The sequence below is a fragment of the Arachis hypogaea genome, chromosome 14, assembly GCF_003086295.3.
Source record: "Arachis hypogaea cultivar Tifrunner chromosome 14, arahy.Tifrunner.gnm2.J5K5, whole genome shotgun sequence".
In the NCBI taxonomy this organism is placed as follows: domain Eukaryota; kingdom Viridiplantae; phylum Streptophyta; class Magnoliopsida; order Fabales; family Fabaceae; genus Arachis; species Arachis hypogaea.
This window is the reverse complement of record NC_092049.1, coordinates 20,959,313-20,978,966: the sequence shown is the minus strand read 5'-3', so window position 1 is coordinate 20,978,966 and position 19,654 is coordinate 20,959,313. Positions and strand designations below refer to the sequence as shown.

At 31.2% G+C, this 19,654-nt stretch overlaps 2 protein-coding genes across 2 annotated transcripts; one reads left to right on the top strand and one right to left on the bottom strand.

Moving 5' to 3' along the window:
• Positions 1-53: 53 nt before the first annotated feature.
• Positions 54-3,758, bottom strand: LOC112741789 (peroxidase 7-like). Its single transcript, XM_025790903.3, has 3 exons — positions 3,359-3,758; positions 2,583-2,925; positions 54-546 (listed from the first exon to the last, which is right to left on the bottom strand). Exons 1-3 carry the CDS (start codon positions 3,650-3,652, stop codon positions 140-142), a joined length of 1,044 nt encoding a protein of 347 aa, XP_025646688.1. The 5' UTR covers positions 3,653-3,758; the 3' UTR covers positions 54-139.
• A 2,693-nt stretch (positions 3,759-6,451) lies between these two features.
• Positions 6,452-10,858, top strand: LOC112741788 (uncharacterized). The gene is made up of 2 exons (XM_025790902.3): positions 6,452-10,098; positions 10,311-10,858. The coding sequence occupies exons 1-2, from the start codon at positions 6,876-6,878 to the stop codon at positions 10,691-10,693; spliced, it is 3,606 nt and encodes a 1,201-aa protein (XP_025646687.1). The 5' UTR covers positions 6,452-6,875; the 3' UTR covers positions 10,694-10,858.
• The last annotated feature ends 8,796 nt before the right edge of the window (positions 10,859-19,654 follow it).

The following is a 19,654-nucleotide window of genomic DNA, read 5'->3' as shown; positions in this document are numbered from 1 at the left end:
TCACATTTGAAATAAAATTAATATATGATGTAACAATTTCAACAGTAAGAGTATGCACCAAAAGAAGAAATTAAGTAGAAAATAACAAGATCAAAGTACAAATAAAAGAAAAAAAAAACAGAGAATTAATCAATATTCATCAATAAGCATTGACAAAATTGCAATTGGTCCTGATTTCTCCTTCATCCTGAGCAGTGAGAACATCAATTACTCCAAACTTGGACATAGACACAGCAAATTGATGTTGGAAAATGGAGGGTGTTGAAGCCAATGCAGAAACAAGTGGTGAAGTTCTTGGATCAGAATAAAGCAATTGGTCTGTGTACAACAACCCCATTCTTTTGCTGAGGTTAATGTAGTAATTGTTGTCAAATTTGTTTGGAGTTGTGGCATCAAGATCCACATACTCTGAGGCCCACCTACACTTTCTTTGCAAGAAATTCAGATACTTTGGATCTATTGTTGGGTCTGGTTTTCCAGTCCCTTGGTAGTTGTATAGCCTATATTGAATGGATCCACATGAACTTCTTCCAATTGTATGAGACCCTACAAATGCATTGGTAATATAGGAATGTTTAGTTCAACATTTTTAAGCAATTTCTTGCTAATATTTCCCAATTAAGTCTAAGCTAGCTAGCACTTTATTGGTTTAAAAGGGTGCTTGAAAATAAACCATGGAATTGAAAACTTTTTTTTTGGTTTATTTTGGGCTTTAACTACTACTCAAATTTTATTATTTAAAATTTAATTAATTTGATTTAATATATCTATTGTTAAAAGAGAGTTTTGAATTCCGCCTTATACATGTAGTAACTTATCAACTTGTGACAGACCTTTAAATAAAGTTCAGATCTACAGCGAATTATTAATCTTTGATCCATCGGAATAATGTAAACAAAAAAAAATCTCTCTTATTAAAAGGTGAGAAGAGCGAAATTAAGATGATTTAAATTTAATACTATTGAAAAAGGATCATTTTATCTATCACTTTAACCAAAAGAGTGTTGATCATAGAATTATATCAAATCAAAGAATTCAATTACATGCATCTTATCATTAGATTCTGAATAACCTACCCATATCATTGCTTTTTAATTAACATGTTATTAGTGATATACAATAGGGCTGAACTCTATACTGCATGGAATGTCCAAAAACAACTAGTCTATGAATAGACACAATTCAAACAAGATTAGTTAAAATATAGTATTCTATGAATAATCATAATTAAGGTTAAAAAAATTAAAAAATAATACTATTCATACACTAAATACGGTTAACATTTAGTTAAAAAAGATTTAATTATTGTGTTGGTCTTTATAATTTTACCAAATTTTTAAGGGAAGTTCTATAATGGCATTGGTTTTAGTGGCTAAAAATGGCATAAGTTTGACCAACAAATAAAATATTGACATATAACAAGAAAATTAAATCTAAAATAAAAATAATTCTCTCTCTTGTAATTTTTTATGATTATTTTTATCAAAATAATTTCTTATAATTATTTTCATAATTATAAAAAATAATTTTAAAAAAATAACACCAAAATAATTTTATAATTAATTTATAATTATTATTTTATTATTATTATTTTTATTTTTTAAAAATAATTTTTATAATTTTTTTACTAAAATAATTTTTTATTATTATTTTTATTTTTTAATTATTTTTATTATTATTATTTTTAGTAATTTCTAAAAATAACACCAAAATTATTTTTTAATTACTTTTATTATTATTTTTATTTCTAAAAAATAATTTATTTTTATTTTTTTATAATTTTAAAAAACTAACACTAAAATGATATTTTCCCTCTTGGTGTTAGTTTAAAAATAATCATAAAAAATTATAAGAGAAAGAATATTATTTTGGTTTTAGTTTTCCAAAATTACAAAAAGAAAAAATAATTATAAAAAAATTTATTTTGATAAAAAATAATAATAAAAATAATTAAAAATAATTTTGGTATTATTTTTAGAAATTATTAAATATAATAATAATAAAATAAAAATAATTATAAAAAATTATTTTAGTAAAAATAATTATAAAAATAATTATAAAAAATTATTTTTTAAAAATAAAAACAATAATTAAATAATAATTAAAAATATAATTAAAAAATTATTTTAATATTTTTTTAAATTATTTTTATAATTACAAAAAAATTATAAAAAATTATTTTGATAAAAGTAATTATAAGAAATTATAAGAAAGAGAAAATCATTTTAGTTTTAGATTTAATTTTTTTTTGCCATGTGTCAATATTTTACTTGTTGGTCAAATTTATACCACCCTTGGCCACCAAAACCAATGCCACCATAGAACTTCCCAATTTTTAATTAGGTCCCTATAACTTTTTTTTAATTCTTACAATCCTTTTAATTTTGTAATTATGTTCTTTTTATGTTAAAAAGGTTAAAATTATGTCTTTTTTATGTCAAAAACGTTAAAATTTTTAATTATTTTTTAATTAATAAACCAAAGAGAATACATGTTAGTTATTAAAAAAATAGTAATATAAAAGTAACCCATAATAAAATTGAAAGAATAATAGTTGAGTTATAAATATTTAGTTAGATTACCTGAAAGAACAACTAAGTCAAGGAGAGTCAAGCCCTTGGATTGAAAGAACTCAATCAAAGAAGTAATATTTTCACGGCCAATGGGAATGATTTGAGCTTCTTTAGCAATGGAGATTCTGCCATCTTTTCTACCATAAGGAACTGCCCAATAGGGTCCACCCAATTCAACAGTGGCATCCCTTGCAGCTGCACTTAGAATGTCAGCACAAGACACTGTGTTGGGGCAACTTCTCTCTAACTCTTCCTTTATATCATTAATCACTTTAAACCCCCTCAGCTTCTTGCTTGCTTCTGCTCTTCTCTCACTCCCATCATGGTCCAATAGAATGGACCCATCACAGCCCTGTATCAAATAATTGATCAAGTAATTTGTGTTCGGATCTTAAAGAATCATTCAAGAGCATCTCTAATGTTGGTTTTTTTTTTTTTTCTAATTTCTAATCCCATTTATAAAAATAAGAGTAAAATAAATGAAAATATATAAGAAATTATTTTTTGGATTAGTCAATCTCAGTTCATTTTTTATTGTCGAAATTATTTTTTTAGCTCACTCTTTAGAGAATTTACAATTTAATGTTTAGACACTACAAAAAAATTTAGATTTTGTCACGGTTAAAAACGTGTCAAAAGTAAAAACAAAGCGTAGCTAGTCACGATTTTGCAGGGGTCATATCTGCGACTGTGCCCATTGCTTTATCAACACGCTTTAGAATTTTAAATATCAGTTAGTGACGAAAATAAATTTAGTTTAATAGTTATGAAAAGTACATACATACCCTAACAGCGCAATCATGAAAATGCAACCTGAGAAGACTAGCTGCCAAAGTGTGATCCTTTTGAATCCATACTTTGATTTTGTTATGTAGGATGGATTCAAATTCAGGACAACTTTTAAGATAATAACCAAAAGAAAGAAGATTATCCAAAATGCTATCATCTAATGTTGGAACTTGGAGTGTGAACACATTGTCACTTGGGACTATCTCATCATCATTAGGATTGTTGGCTGAGGCTACAATGGTGTAAAGAAGCAAAAGGAGAAGGAATGTGAAGAAGGAAGAATTTGCCATATTTACTTTATATGAATTGTTTCATAATAAATTTCTTCCTTCTGTGTGATATATACATGACGATTAGAGGCATTGGTGGTTAGTAGTATATACATGTATTATATAGACAAACGTGGGGCGCACCAAATTATTATGCATACACGACATCCTAGCATGTAGCATTGTTTTCCTCTTTTTTTTTTTTCTTTTTTTTTTCTTTTAATGCAAAGTCTATCATGTCTAGCATGAAATAAATTAATATGTGTTTTCTTTTATTATTTGTCATTGGTATGAGGACTAATGACTGCATGATTGATCACCGTATGAGCATTATTCAATATGTTTGGTAAGTTTTCTTCTTGAGTTTTCTTTTCATTTTTTCATTGTTAAGAATTATTATACGAACTTAATTCAACTAAGAGAACGTTCTTTTAATTCTATTTTTAAGAATCAAATTCAATTTGTTGTTTAAAAAATCAAGACACATATTATCCATTATTTGAAACAACTTAGTTGATATAATTTTTTTTTTCTTTTTTTTAGGTTGGGGATTCTTTTTATTGTTTTCTAATTTGGTTTGGAAAATGCTATAGTAAGAGGAGACATTCCAATAACAGCTGGCGAGGCTTCACTCTTCCAGAATAATAATATAATTTAGTCAACACAAATAGAAGGTGTATAATATTAAAGAATTTAATTAAATATATTAAATTATTTAACGAATTTTATTTATTATTTTTATATAAAAATATCTCCATCTAAGTAATTTTACTTATATGAAAAAATAATTATTTGTACCGGAAGACTTTGAGAAAGTTTAGAATTTGAAAAAGAAATGACAATAATGGAGTTAAAGTTGAAAATAAACTGTGAGGATAATTTGAAAATTTTAAAAATTAACAAAAATTAAAATTTAGATATTTTTGTCGTATAAAATTCATCTTTTATAAGTATAACATTAATTTTAATATTTAATAGATATTTTTGTCAGTATTTATAAAATTCATAGATACACATAGTTGTTTTTTTTTTTAATTATTTAACGGGCTTTGTCACATAAAATTTCTACTCATTCAGAATTGAATCAGCCGAAACCAATCAGAAGATTCAGAAAGTGTGAAAAGAAGACCCAAGAGAGACCACACTCGCGCGCCAAACCTTAGACAATCCAAAACAAGATATGATCCATGGAATTAGTATAATCATAACATTGTACGGTTCAATAAAAATGACATAAAATACAGTGCAACTTTTCATAATGTCTAAAATAGGGGTGCACATGGGCCGGGTGAAGCCGGGTTTGATGTGATCCAGACCCGACCCGAAATATACACCGGGTCTATTTATTAGACCCGAACCCGGCCCTAGACCCGATGAAACCAATACACTTTCGGGCCACAATTATACCGGGTAAAAACCGGGTGAAAACCGGGTGAAAACCAGGCCGTTAACATTACATTACGTTGATACCTTCTTGTAAGCTAGCATGTAAAAATATCCAAATTTTCAAGACTCCAACCATTATTTAACATGGTAAAATTCACTTAGAAAAATATAACAAGAACCAACCCTTCTTCAAAATTAAAGCATAACCACAATCAATACTAAAGTATAACCACAATCAATACTAATATTGTCTAATAATACCAAATATTTAAATCAATACAAATAACACAATATTATGCATTAGTCTAAAGTCTTATACATTATAAACATAAAACATTAACTTATAGTTTTATAATGACTAATAACACAAAATATTAAGATTTACAATACTTAAATTCCACATAAGATTAGTCATGATCCATCACTAATAACACAAAATATTAATTGTGTATGATGACCGGGTCACCGGGCCGACTTCGGGTGACCCGAGCTATGACCCGGACCCGACCCGAAATAATGATCGGGTCTATTTTTGAGACCCTTACCCGACCCTAAACCCGATGAAATCACACCAAATTAGCCCCAAAAGTGTTCGGGACCGGGTCGGGCCTTCGGGCCGGGCCGGGTCTGTGCACCCCTAGTCTAAAATACACATAATGGCCACAATTTTTTCATACAGTGCAACTTTATTCTTATCAATATGTTCTTAAAAAGAAAATTATTACATCAATAATTCCTATAAAAAAAACTCTAGAGTACAGGAAATATGTATATATATTTATCTTTCTTTTCGATAATTGTTAATTTAATTGTTGATGAGAATTATTTACATATCCTTACTCTCTATAGTAGATTTGGGTAAATAACGTAATACAAAGTCAAATAGCCTAATTAAGAAAAAAAAAAAGAGAAACACTAGGTGCCAATAATTTTAGTGTTTTGTAACCATCAATTAGTCATCAATAATATTTTTAATGGTGTGAGATTACATCTAATGATAAAAAATCATCTATTTTTATTTTGATGGTTAAATGTTGGCCAGAAAACACAAGAATTTCTGGCTTATTAAAAACAAAAGAACAGTAGCACACAGTTTTGATTCATTCAGTGGAAAAATACTAATGAAGATTGAAGACACAGTATTTAAAAGGTTTTATAACACAAAGAACATGCAACCAATCAAAAAGACCAAACGCACGACACGTTAGTTTTGGTAGATGATGATGATCCAACCAATAAATACAATTTGACTCTACATGACGTTAGAAATATGAAAACAAAAAAGGGTTAGAAGAGCAATATTTTTAGTAAAGAAAAATAAAAGATATTTAATGTCAATTTAAATATAAGACAAAAATATTGTAAGAAAGGAATTTAACAATGTATGTATGTAGAGTGGAAATATATTACAATGCTTTTAATTTGTGAGGCACTACATTCATTAGACTTTGTTATAGCCAATATAAACTGAAACCAATTCCTATCAAGGGAAATTGAACTACTATTGGCTTTCGTTCTCACTGGATTGAGTGGATTCTCCTTATCTTTCTCCTTGGTGTATATATAGCTAATTAAATAACACAATACACAAGTAGCAGACATGGCTACTTATTTTCCATCATTTATTGACAATACTGCACTCTTTCACATAACACAAACCATACTTCCTTCAATCTTCATTCATTTCTCTGCCAATTCCCACACAATCCAAGAAACTGTAAACCCAACCACCACCGCTTCCCAACCTTCTAACATTAACTTTACCTTACTTTTTTCATTATCAAATATTACTATCAACTTCATTCTTCTTCTCACAAACTAAACACCATCACCATCATCATTATTAAACCTTTCACTAATGATACTACTACTACTATTCTTCTTCCTGGGCCTTTCTAATGGCGCCAACAACGTAACTGAAACTACTCTCAAGGTTCTTTTGGACGTGAAATCATCGTTTCTTCAAGACCCACTGAAGGTGCTGGCGGATTGGAGATTCAACAACACTAACTACTGTTCATGGAATGGAATCACATGCAATGATGATAAAACCGTCGTGGGAATCAACCTATCTTCCTCTTCACTCAATGGCTCAATATCACCGTCACTCTCTCGTTTACAATCTCTTCTTCATCTTGACCTCTCTTCTAACGGTCTTGTGGGTCCCATCCCTGTCACTCTCACTAACCTCACTTCATTGGAGTCGCTTCTTCTTCTCTCCAACCAACTCACCGGTCACGTTCCCGCCGAGTTCGGCTCCATGCTCGCTCTCCGAATCCTCAAACTCGGTGATAACCTACTCACTGGTTTTATTCCTCCTTCGCTTGGGAACCTCGTCAAGCTTAACTTTCTTGGACTCGCCTATAACGCACTCGCTGGAACGATTCCAACTCATCTGGGTCGACTCACCGAGTTGCAGCAGCTGGTTCTTAAGGGAAATATGTTGACGGGGACGATTCCCGTTGAGTTAGGGAACTGCTCCAATCTCCAGATACTCAACCTTGCAAGTAACAAGCTGACGGGTCAGTTACCGAGTCAACTCGGGGAGCTGAGTGAACTCACTGACTTGGTCCTCATGGATAACCAGTTTGTGGGTAACATTCCAAAGTCTCTTTTTCAACTGGGCAAGCTTCAAATTCTGGACTTGTCGATGAACAATCTCACTGGAGAGATTCCAGGTGAGTTTGGAAACTTGAGAGAGTTACAGAACTTGAGTCTCTCTTGGAACCAGTTTCATGGTAGTACTATTCCCAGTACTATGTGTTCCAATAATGCATCAAAGTTGGTGTCTTTGAGTATTTCAGATTGTGGGCTTCATGGTGTGATTCCAATTGAGTTAGCTGAGTGTGTATCATTGAAGGTTCTTGATTTGGCTAATAACTCTCTCAGTGGTTCAATCTCTCCCTTCATTATTGGGAACCTTACAAATTTGGAGGAAATTTATTTGTACAGAAACAAGTTGAATGGTTCTTTTCCTAGAGAGATTGGGAAGCTTGGCAAGTTGCAAAGTTTATCCCTTTTTGAGAATCAGTTATCTGGGCAGATACCTTTGGAGATTGGTAACTGTCTAGGGTTGCAATTAATTGATCTTTTTGGGAACCAATTCAGTGGTGGGATTCCAATCACTATTGGAAGGCTTAAAGAGTTGAATTGGTTTCACCTTAGGAATAATAACCTTGAGGGGAAAATTCCTGCCACACTTGGTAACTGTCAAAAGATGAAGATGATTGATCTGGCAAATAATCAACTATCAGGTTCAATTCCGGCAACATTAGGGTTCCTGAGAGGATTGGATCAGCTCATGCTATACAACAATTCTCTTGAAGGCAATCTTCCTCACCAGCTTGCAAATGTAGCAAACTTGACAAGAGTGAACCTTTCAAGGAACAAGCTTAATGGTAGTTTGGCTCCATTGTGTAGCTCAAGTTCATTTCTTTCCTTTGATGTAACTGATAATAAATTTGATGGTGTGATTCCTTTTCAATTGGGAAATTCACATTCTCTTGATAGGCTCAGATTAGGTAACAATAGATTTTCTGGTGAAATTCCAAGGACATTGGGGAAAATCACTGAGATGACATTGTTAGACTTATCAAGAAACTCATTCTCTGGACCAATACCAGATGAGCTTTCCTTGTGTCACAATCTTTCCCACATTGATCTGAACAACAATTCGCTGACCGGACAGATACCATCGTGGCTCGGAACCTTGCCGGAACTGGGAGAGCTTAAGCTCTCGTTCAATCAACTTTCTGGGTCTCTTCCATTAGGCCTATTCAATTGTACAAAGTTGCTAGTACTCTGCCTTGATGGAAATTCCCTTAATGGAAGCCTCCCAGGGCATATTGGTAATCTTACATCACTGAATGTCCTTAGGCTTGGCCAAAACAATCTCACTGGGTCAATTCCTCAAACAGTTGGTAGGCTAATCAACCTTTATGAGCTGCAGCTTTCAAGAAATGGATTCAGTGGTGAGATTCCATTTGAGATTGGAAACCTCCAGAATCTTCAGAACATTCTGGACCTCAGTTACAATAATCTCTCTGGTGAGATCCCAAGTTCAATTCGTTCGCTTTTGAAATTGCAAGCTCTTAATCTTTCCCACAATCAACTCAGTGGTGGAGTCCCTCTGCTGCTTGGTGAAATGTCAAGCTTGGATCAACTTGATCTCTCTTACAATAATTTACAAGGCCAGCTGGATATGCAATTCCGCCGCCGCTGGCCTTTGGAAGCTTTTGCCGGGAACCTTCGCCTTTGCGGCGCCTCTAAGTGCTGCAAAGGCAATGGTTACAGCAATAAGCTACCAATGATGAGTCTGTCAGCACTAGTTATAGTCTCTTCCGTTTCAAGTATTGTTGCAATTGCAATACTAATGTTTGCAGGCAGAGTTTTCCTTAAAAACAAGCAAGAAATTTTTAGGAAGTTTGGTGAAGTGAATTGCATTTACTCCTCTTCTTCACATGCAAAGAAGCGGTTTCTGCTTCCTCTTAACATTGGTGGGAACCGAGAATTCAGGTGGGAAGATATCATGGATGCTACAAACAATCTAAGTGAGGAATTCATCATTGGTTCTGGAGGTTCCGGGACGGTGTACCGAGCCGAATGGGCCACCGGAGAGACAGTAGCTGTGAAGAAGATTTCATTCAAAGATGAGTATCTCTTAAACAAGAGCTTCATAAGAGAAATGAAGACTTTGGGGAGGATTAGGCATAGACATTTGGTGAAACTGATTGGTTGTTGTAGCGACAGAAAGAAAGGATGTTCAGGTTGGAATCTGCTGATATATGAGTACATGAAGAATGGGAGTGTGTGGGATTGGCTTCATGGAAGAACATTGAAGGAAAAAGGGATTCTTGATTGGGATGCAAGGTTCAGAATTGCTGTGGGATTGGCTCATGGATTAGAGTACCTTCATCATGATTGTGTTCCAAAGATTATTCATAGGGACATCAAGACCAGTAACATATTGCTGGATTCAAATATGGATGCACATTTGGGAGATTTTGGACTTGCAAAAGCACTCATTGACAATTCTGACTCCACTTCCTGTTTTGCTGGCTCTTATGGTTACATAGCCCCTGGTAATAATCACCATGCTGCTCATTATAACTCTTCTTTCTCTCAAATTGTTTTATCCAACTTATTATTTTTTACCAAAGATGTCCAACTCATTTAGTAGGATCAAACTTAGTTGAATAACAATTACATAGGTTTGTTAGGACTTAGAATTATAGCAATAGTAGAATTGTTACTTGATGAGGAAGTTAACTAATATTGGGATATTGTCCATCAGAGTATGCATACACAATGAAGGCAACAGAGAAGAGTGACGTGTACAGTATGGGAATTGTGTTTATGGAACTTGTAAGTGGCAAAATGCCAACAGATGAAGCTTTCAGGGGAAACATGGACATGGTGAGATGGGTGGAGATGCACTTCCACAACCAAGATGCCGCCATGCGTCAGGAGCTCATAGATCCTGAGCTGAAGCCGTCTTTACCCACGGAGGAGTTCGCGGCGTTCCAAGTGGTTGAGATAGCCATGCAGTGTACAAAAACTGCACCACAGGAGAGGCCATCTTCAAGGCAAGTTTGTGATCTTCTTCAGCATGTTGCCAAAAACAAGAGATTCAAATTTGAGAAGAAGGAACATTGGGAGTCAACACAAGTGATTTGAGTTTTCCTTCCACTATATGGATTAATTAAAAGGGTAGGCATGCTTAGTAATTTCATGTTATTTAAGGATTTAAACTTTAAAGACATAATTTATCAGAGGGAGTTTTGGTATGATCATTTGTTTCATGCAGCGAAATCTAATAGTACAAGGTTTAGTTAATTTTCACTGGTTTTTTGGTTTCCCTAGTAATTTTTATTGTTTCAATCATCTTACGTTCCAAAAGTAATTCTAACTAGTTTTATTGGGAGACTACTCCGATATAAAAACTCTAAAAATGTCCTTTTTTTTTTTTTTTTAAGACGTTTATATGTGTTGTTTATATGTGTTGTGTTATTATTGAACATTTTTATTAAATTGATTAATAATTTATTTTTTAATAAACTAGAATAAAATCGATTTATTATAATAATAATAATAAATTTAATTGTTCGCATTATAATTATTAGACTCGATTTAATTCGATTAATTTACACAATTTAAATCGAATTATATTTAAACTTTTTGATAAAAAGATAAATATATCTTTGATTTTTATTTTAAAAAAAATAAAATATCATAATTCAGTGGGTTAGATAAATTAGTCGGTTCGACTGAATCTGATAACAATTAGATTTATTGTTATTGTTATGAAAAAATCAGTTTTATTCTAATTTGTTAAAAAATTCAAAAATAATTAATTCATTAATACGTCCAATAATAATACGACACATAAGTATCTTTATAAAAAAAAAATATTTTAAGCGTCTTTCTTCAAGGGAGCATCTCCCTCTTTTATTTTATTCTCCTGTCCAATGCACGCCAAATTATATTAAAATTATAAATACTATTTGATATTAGGCCATATTATTACATAAACCATATATAAAATAATAAAACCGTAAAATTGTGAGTAGAGCTTGTAAAATTTCAAGTTAATTTTCATCCTAATTCTGTAATTCTTTAAGTAAAAATTAGTTAATTTTGATCCGATTCATCTTGGGATCCACCCATGACTTCACACCTCAGTAGATTGTCACGTGTTTTTATATTTTATTTTATTTTTTTTATTCTTAAAAAATATAACTTTTTTTTAAAGAAAACTATAAATTTATTTAGTTGCTTCAAATTAAAATTTGATTTCAATATATGTATCATATTTATTATAAGTAGATGTCTTTTTTTTTGTAAGCAACATGTTTCATTTTTAAAATTACTAATTTAACATACTAATTTATTTAAGTTGAATCGGGTAGCTATTTTTCTCCTCTCAAAAAAATATATTAGTCTTATTTACTATTTTAGCCCATATTGGCTTACTTTAATAACTCTTTCACATATGTAAAATTCTTAATTGAAATGAAAATGTAAGATATTGTGATAAAATAAAATTAAGTTTAAATTGTTGAAATAAATTAATTCCAATAATTCAGATCATCCATATTAAATCACCAAAAATATAACATAATGTGAAAACGTATCTTTATTCATAAGAGTCAGAAATTGATGAAAGAATTTGAATCTTGTGGTTCTTTTGATCTTCCTCAACCAAAGTCTTCTGTATTCTTAGGCGGCTGAATTATGACTCTTTTGATGGGGAAAGAGTAACAAAGACGACTTTGGTATCTTGGGGACCGAAACCCTGAAGGCCTATTTATATTTGAACATGACACTCATTAAATCCTAAAGGCTAAATAAAATAGTATCTAAAGTCCAAAAGATAATATATCTAAAATCCAAAAGATAATTATCTAAAGAACAAAAAATAATATCTGGTTTTATTCTCATTTAATTCCAAATCAAAAGTAATAATGACTTATTCAATTTAGCATTTATAACAATAAATGAGATCACCATTATATAAGTCATTTAATTTGAAATAGCATAATTTGTTATTACAATTAATATATGTATTGCCCACAAACAAATTAGGAAATTAAAATAATTTCCTAACAATCTCCCACTTAGGCGATACATATATTCTTTCTTGAAATAATCACATCTTATAAACTTTATGCCCGCATCTGAATGCTATTTCTCTCATTACTTTAACAATCTAGTCCGTCTCATATATTAGATATAGAACTACCACAACTTTTATCACATTAATCTCGTGACTAAACCACGACAATCACCATCCTAATATACTTAACGACATAGATCAAATTTGGATGAGTAATATAGAAATTACATGCCAAGTGATCTCATGCATGTCTATTTCCAACTGGTCCAACTTTAAAACTTTATTGAGATCAAACGCAAAATAAATTTTGTAAAATGAACATTTCACATAACATGAAATAAACCATCAACTTAATTCTGCAGAAAAATAATTCAATATCTGTCATAGGACATATAGCATAAAATAAACTCCCACTAAACCAATGCATCACAAATATTGACACCCATCCGAGCAGCGTGCTCATGAAAGACTTTAGGGATCAATTCCTTAGTTAATGAGTCTGCTAGCATATATTCTGTTCCTATATGTCCTATGAAAATCTGTTTTTCTTAAACTTTCTCCTTGACAACTAAGAACTTGATGTCTGTATGCTTCGATTTTGTCAAGCTCTTATTGTTATTGGAGTATAGTACTGCTGACTTATTGTCACAAAATATCTTTAATAACCTTTCAATGTCATCTACTATACGAAACTCAGTGACAAAATTTCGCAATCATATGCCATGAAATCGGAATCAGAATACCCAATGATCTCCAAATTTTCCGATCTCCGATAAGTAAGCATGTATCCTTTGTTCTCTTTAGATAACGCATTACGCGTTTAACAGCTATCCAATGATTTATGTCCGGATTGCTCAAATATCTACCCAACACTCCCACTGTAAATGATATATTGGGATGTGTGCAGACTTGAGCATACATTAAATTTCCTAGTGCTGATGCATAAGGTTTATCATGCATTGCTGTCTTCTCAAGATCATTTTTAGGACATTATTTGAGACTGAACTTGTCTCCTTTAGTTTCGGGTGTGTCCATTGGTCTACAACTTTCCATGCCATATCTACTTAAAATCTTTTCGAGATAGTTCTTTTGTGATAATTCAAGAATACATTGAGAACGATCTCTTAGTATCTCGATTCCTAATACAAAAGAGGCATCACCAAGATCTTTCATTTCGAATTTGTTCGATAGAAATTTCTTAGTTTCATGCGACAAGCCTATATCGTTACTGGCAAGTAGAATGTCATCAACATATAAGACCAAAATATGTATTTACTCCCATTGAACTTGCGGTATACACACTCTTCTATGATATTTACCTCAAAACCGTGAGGTAATGACTTAATTAAACTTGTGATACCATTGACGGGAAGCTTGTTTGAGACCATAGATGAATTTTCTCCTTTTTCTATTGGATCTCCTTAATAACACTTCTTGAGGTTGTTGATCTTGCTGTATGGGTTGGGGTTGATGAGGATTCTCATCATTTTTCTGTACTGTAGCAGTATCTTGAGCAACAATAATATTCTCATTGTTCTCTTGTACTGTAACTGGATCTACAGAGGGATTCTCATTGTGCTCTTGTACTATAACTGTATTTTGAACAATGATAGGCACAAAGACCTGATTATTGTCAGTTATATTATCCTCATCAAAAGCAACATTCCTAATATTTTCTTCCCCCCAAACTTAACATCCTCAAGAAATCTCGTATTTTTCGTTTCAAAATTAGACCTTAATGCAGGATTGTAAAACTTGTACCACGTGAACGCTCAGCGTAACCAACAAAGTAGCAACTAATTGTCCTTGAGTCCAATTTTCTTTCATGCGGCTTATAAGGTCGCGCTTCAGCTGGACATCCCCAAATATGCAAATGCTTTATACTAGGCATTTTTCCAGTCCAAATTTCATATGGGGTTTTGTTAACTGCTTTTCTTGGCACCCTATTAAGGATGTATACTGCGGTCTTTAAGGCTTCTCCCCAGAGTGATTCAGGCAAGGAAGAATGAATAATCATACTTCTCACCATGTCTTTAAGAGTTCGGTTCCTTCGCTCTGCAACACCATTCATGCTAGGTTTGCCTGGCATGGTGTATTGCGGAACAATACCACACTCCTCTAGGAAAAGAGCAAAAGGCCCGAGACGTTGTTCACCTGAACCATCATATCTTCCGTAGTATTCACCACCACGATCAGATTTGACAGCTTTAATTTTCTTTCCAAGTTGAAGTTCAACTTCAGCTTTGAAAGACTTGAAAACATCCAAGGCTTGGGACTTTTCATGAATTAAATATAGATACCCGTAACGAGAGTAATAATCTATGAACGTAATAAAATACCGTTGTCCATTCCAAGAGACAGTAGGGAATGGACCACATACATCGGTATGTATCAGTTCTAAGACATCTTTAGCTCTATTGGCACCTAATTTCCTTTCATTTGTCTTTTTTCCCTTTATGCACTCAATGCAGACTTCAAAGTCCGCCAAATTTAGGGGTCCAAGAATTCCATCCGACACGAGCCTCTGAATTCTCTGTTTAGAGATGTGACCTAGCCGTTTGTGCCATAATGATGCCGAATTTTCATTTAGTTTTCGTTTTGTATCTATTTGCAGTATTTCATTATTATAGGAATTTAAGTCAAGCCTATATAGATTATCCACCAAATGACCAAAGCAAATATTATTCGATTTATAGAAAAGACTAACTTTATTGTCTCCGAACGAACAAAAATAACCTGATTTGTCCAAACGAGAAATAGAAACCAAATTTCGTCTACGGTACATAAAATGTCTCTAATAAATCCAAGTAAAATTCACTCGTGGAACATAATCTAAAGGTTCTTATAGCTTCGACTGCAACTATATTGTCGTCTTCCACATAGATGTATCTTTCGGCATCACTTGGCGGTCAGGCAACCCTGCATAGTAACACTTACATGAGTAGTAGCAGCAGAATCTACCCACCAAGTATCAACAGGTTCATAACTTAAACTAGCCTCAGAACAAACGAAAGTAAGAATTATACCTTTCTTTACACGTCAGGTGGCATATTTGGTATAATTCTTCTTCATATGTCCCACTTTCTTACAAAAGAAACAGGTTGAAACTTGATCCTATTTCTTAGCCTTTTTCTGCTGAGAAGGCGCATCCGCAGCAGTATCACGCTTTCTTTTATACTAAGAAGATGAAGCCATGTAAGCACTTTCAATCTTATCTTGCTGTAGCCTCTCTTCTTGCACACAGTGAGATATAAGCTCATTTAAGGACCAAGTGTCCTTCAGAGTGTTATATAACTCATTTTGAATTGCCCAAAGTGTGCAGGAAGGAAAATCAAAATGAAATGCACGAGTAAATCTTCAGACAACTCTAACTTTAGTGCTTTCAATTTTGAAGCAAGATGAGACATTTTTATAATGTACTCCCTTATGTTCCCTTTACCTTTATACCTTATGGAGACAAGTTTGCTCAAAAGACTACTTGCCTCCGCTTTTTCATTCTTAGTAAAGAATTTTTCAACATCCTTTAGGAACTGTTTGGCATCTTTATCCTCAGTAATTGAGCCCTGAAACGCCTCGGAAATTGAGTGTTTCATGATTATAATGCTCATTCGATTAGATTTCTCTCACTTCTCTATTTTAACCTCATTGAGATTTTTCGGAGTGAAAGTGGGTTTTTCCTCTCGAAGAGCTATATCTAGATCCATACAACCGATGACAATCTCCACGGTATCCTTCCAAACTTTAAAGTTTGAACCATTCAGCATAGGAATACTGCTAATTTGTGCAGAAACATTGGTAGCTAAAGTCATAGTTTCTGGATTAGAACAAATAAACATGCAGTAAACATTAGTTAAATAATGGGAAAAAAATCCATATTGAGATATCTAGAACAACATTAATTTTCAATCTTTGGATAGAAAAATTAATTGTAAGTGATACTCTCATTGTAGTAATCAAATATTGTCAAAATTCCTGTCACACATGAAGCCTTTCTTTGGATCGACTTAATGCGTACATGGAGACTTAAACTTCGCAACCTATTTATTACCGCATATATTTTCTATTAATTGGCCAAACAATAACCTTCCTTTGGGCCGATTATTGACCGCATAATTAATAGAAAATAAACAAAAGTGTGCAATGCTTATTATTTGGCCAAACAATAAACTTCTTTTGGGCCAATTATTGTCCGCATAAATAATAAGCATTACTTTATTCTTAATTTGTTTACCCAAACATGTATTACTATCAATATGTGTATGTAATTCGGCCAAATATAGACGTTCCTTTGGGCCGACCAATATTCGCATGAATTTCATATCACCATATTCCTTATGTTTTGAATAAATCAATTTTCACAAAAAAGGCTACTTTGACAGTATAATGTTCAATCAATTTATTCCAAAACTAAATCTTTATAAAATTGATGGGTACAATAATTCAAATTGTTACTAGTGTCCTTATGTAACAATTAAATAATATTTTTATTATTCAAATATTATTAATATGTATACATAATTTGGCCAAATATAAATTTTCTTTTGGATTAATTAATATTCGCATAAGTGACATATACATATTAATCCTTATATTTTAAAGGATAATCAATTAATTTTTATACCAAATTAATGACACAATTAAATTCAAAAAAAATTATAATTCAATAATACTCAATTGATTTAACAAAAGATGAAAACAGTATATAAATCATTAATTTATGAGCATCATTTTATATAAAAAAAATTAATCAAAACACGCTTAGGTTACATTATACGCACGCAACAAAATATATATATATATATATATATATATGGCCATATCAATATGTATATAAGAGCACTATAACCTAAACCACAACTGTATATATTATATATATGCAACAATATTGACAGGACCGTGGAAGAATAGTGTTCATCCATTATATATATATAATTTTGCGGTGCGATAATATTAACGTGAGCTACGCAATATTAACGTATACCGAATAAAATAATAATAAAATTAAATATTTTTGATGATCAAATTATGGATGGCTCTAATATCACTTATTAGAATAAATTAATTCCAATAACTTAGATCATTCATATTGAATCACAAAAAATATAACATAATGCGAAAACGTACCTTTATTCATAAAAATTAGAAATTGATGAAAAAATTTGGATCTTGTGGTTCTTTCGATCTTCCTCAACCAAAGCCTTCTGTATCCCTAGGCAGCTGAATTGTGATTTTTTTTATGGAGAAAGAGTAATAAAGGCGACTTTGGTATCTTGGAGACCGAAACCTGAAGGCCTATTTATATTTGAGTATGACACCTATTAAATCCTAAAGTCCAAATAAAATAGTATCTAAAGTCCAAACTAAAATCCAAAAGATAATTATTTAAAGAACAAAAGATAATATATAGTTTTATTCTCATTTAATTCCAAATCAAAAGTAATAATAACTTATTCAATTTAGCATTTATAATAATAAATGAGATCACCATTATATACATTATTTAATTTAAAATAGCATAATTTATAATTACAATTAATATATGTATTATCTACAAATAAATTAAAAAATTAAAATAATTTTCTACCATAAATATTTATATTTTTACATTTCATTATTTATCTGGTTATCATTTCAAATGAGATAACCAAGTATATGTATATATTTTTATAAATATTGTGTATTTGGAATGACAATAAAAAATTATTGGAATATTGGTCAACCAAAAAGATGATCTTATAGTTTCCTTACTAATTTAAATTTTTTCATAACCAAATTTGATTAAATTAATCCAAATTTAATAAAATTTACCGATATAACCTTTGCATGAAATAACATTTTTTTATGTTTTTTTTCGCATTATTTCCATCTCCACTTTCTTTTTCTTTGTGTTTTTCTTTTCTATGCGCGTTGTTTTCGCCTCCTCTTCCTTTTTGTATTAATGTTATTGTTGTTACATTTTATTTTTATTTTTTTCTCTTACTCATGTGTTATTACACTTATTTCTTTTTTTTGTTTGATTTTTTTAAAAAAAATAAAAAAATTTTAAATTGTGCAAAATTTATCAAAAAAATAATCCTGAAATTTATTACAATAACACAAAAATGTATTAATTTTGAGTTTTTCGCGATAAAGTAGAAGTACAAGAGTAGTTCTCTTTAAGTGTTAATTTTGTGATAATTGTGCTAATTTAGTGTTATCTAATTTATATTGATAATTTTTTTGGATTTAAAATTACATGCAAGTGTTTTTTGTGATTGATTGAATTATGATTATATGTTTATTTTGAATTGAATTCGTGTGTGATTATCATTAACTATTTTCGGTATTATTCTGAGTTAAAATAGGTGCACTTTATCTTATTTGACTTAAATTTGATGTTCTGGTATCATTTAAGCATATTCATGATTTTTTTTTATTTAAAATTGATTTGGATGTATTTTTATGGTTAATTAAGTCTTGTTTGTGTACTTATTCTGAACTAAGTTTGTATGTCGTCATAATTAAGTAATTTCGATATTATTCTGATTTAAATGAGGTGCACTTGGTTTCATTAACTTGGATTTGATGTAATTAGGTCATACAAAAGAGTTGTAGTGATTTTAGTGTCATTTAAACTATATTCATAGCTTTTTCTTAATTTGACTTCTCTTCTTATTTGTGTTCTTTATTTTACTAGAAAAACTTGTAAATTTAGAATAATTTTTTTAACAATTTTCAGCTTTTTAAAGTGTATTGAAAGCTATCCCAATCTTTGTTACAAACAACTCATTAATATCACACAAAAACTGTAAAAATACAAAAAAATTATAATCTCAACAGTATTGTAAACTAACAACAACATCAAAATTGTTCATATTCGTAATCAAAGAATTTGATCAGCTCATTGCTAAATAGAAATCACATAAAAATGAAAAATACAATAACTAATTCCATTTAACACTGAATGTATAGCATAAGAACCAACATCAACCACAAAATTATATATCAAGGTAACCATAACAAAATACATAACACCGAAATTA

Excerpts from the sequence above, each read along its gene's own strand:
- LOC112741789 (XM_025790903.3), bottom strand. The coding sequence starts at position 3,652 with ATGGCAAATTCTTCCTTCTTCACATTCCTTCTCCTTTTGCTTCTTTAC. Across the intron at positions 2,926-3,358 it reads TTCATGATTGCGCTGTTAGG|GGCTGTGATGGGTCCATTCT; the intron begins GTATGTATGTAC and ends TATTTGATACAG. Across the intron at positions 547-2,582 it reads TGACTTAGTTGTTCTTTCAG|GGTCTCATACAATTGGAAGA; the intron begins GTAATCTAACTA and ends ATGCATTTGTAG.
- LOC112741788 (XM_025790902.3), top strand. The coding sequence starts at position 6,876 with ATGATACTACTACTACTATTCTTCTTCCTGGGCCTTTCTAATGGCGCC. Across the intron at positions 10,099-10,310 it reads TTATGGTTACATAGCCCCTG|AGTATGCATACACAATGAAG; the intron begins GTAATAATCACC and ends ATTGTCCATCAG.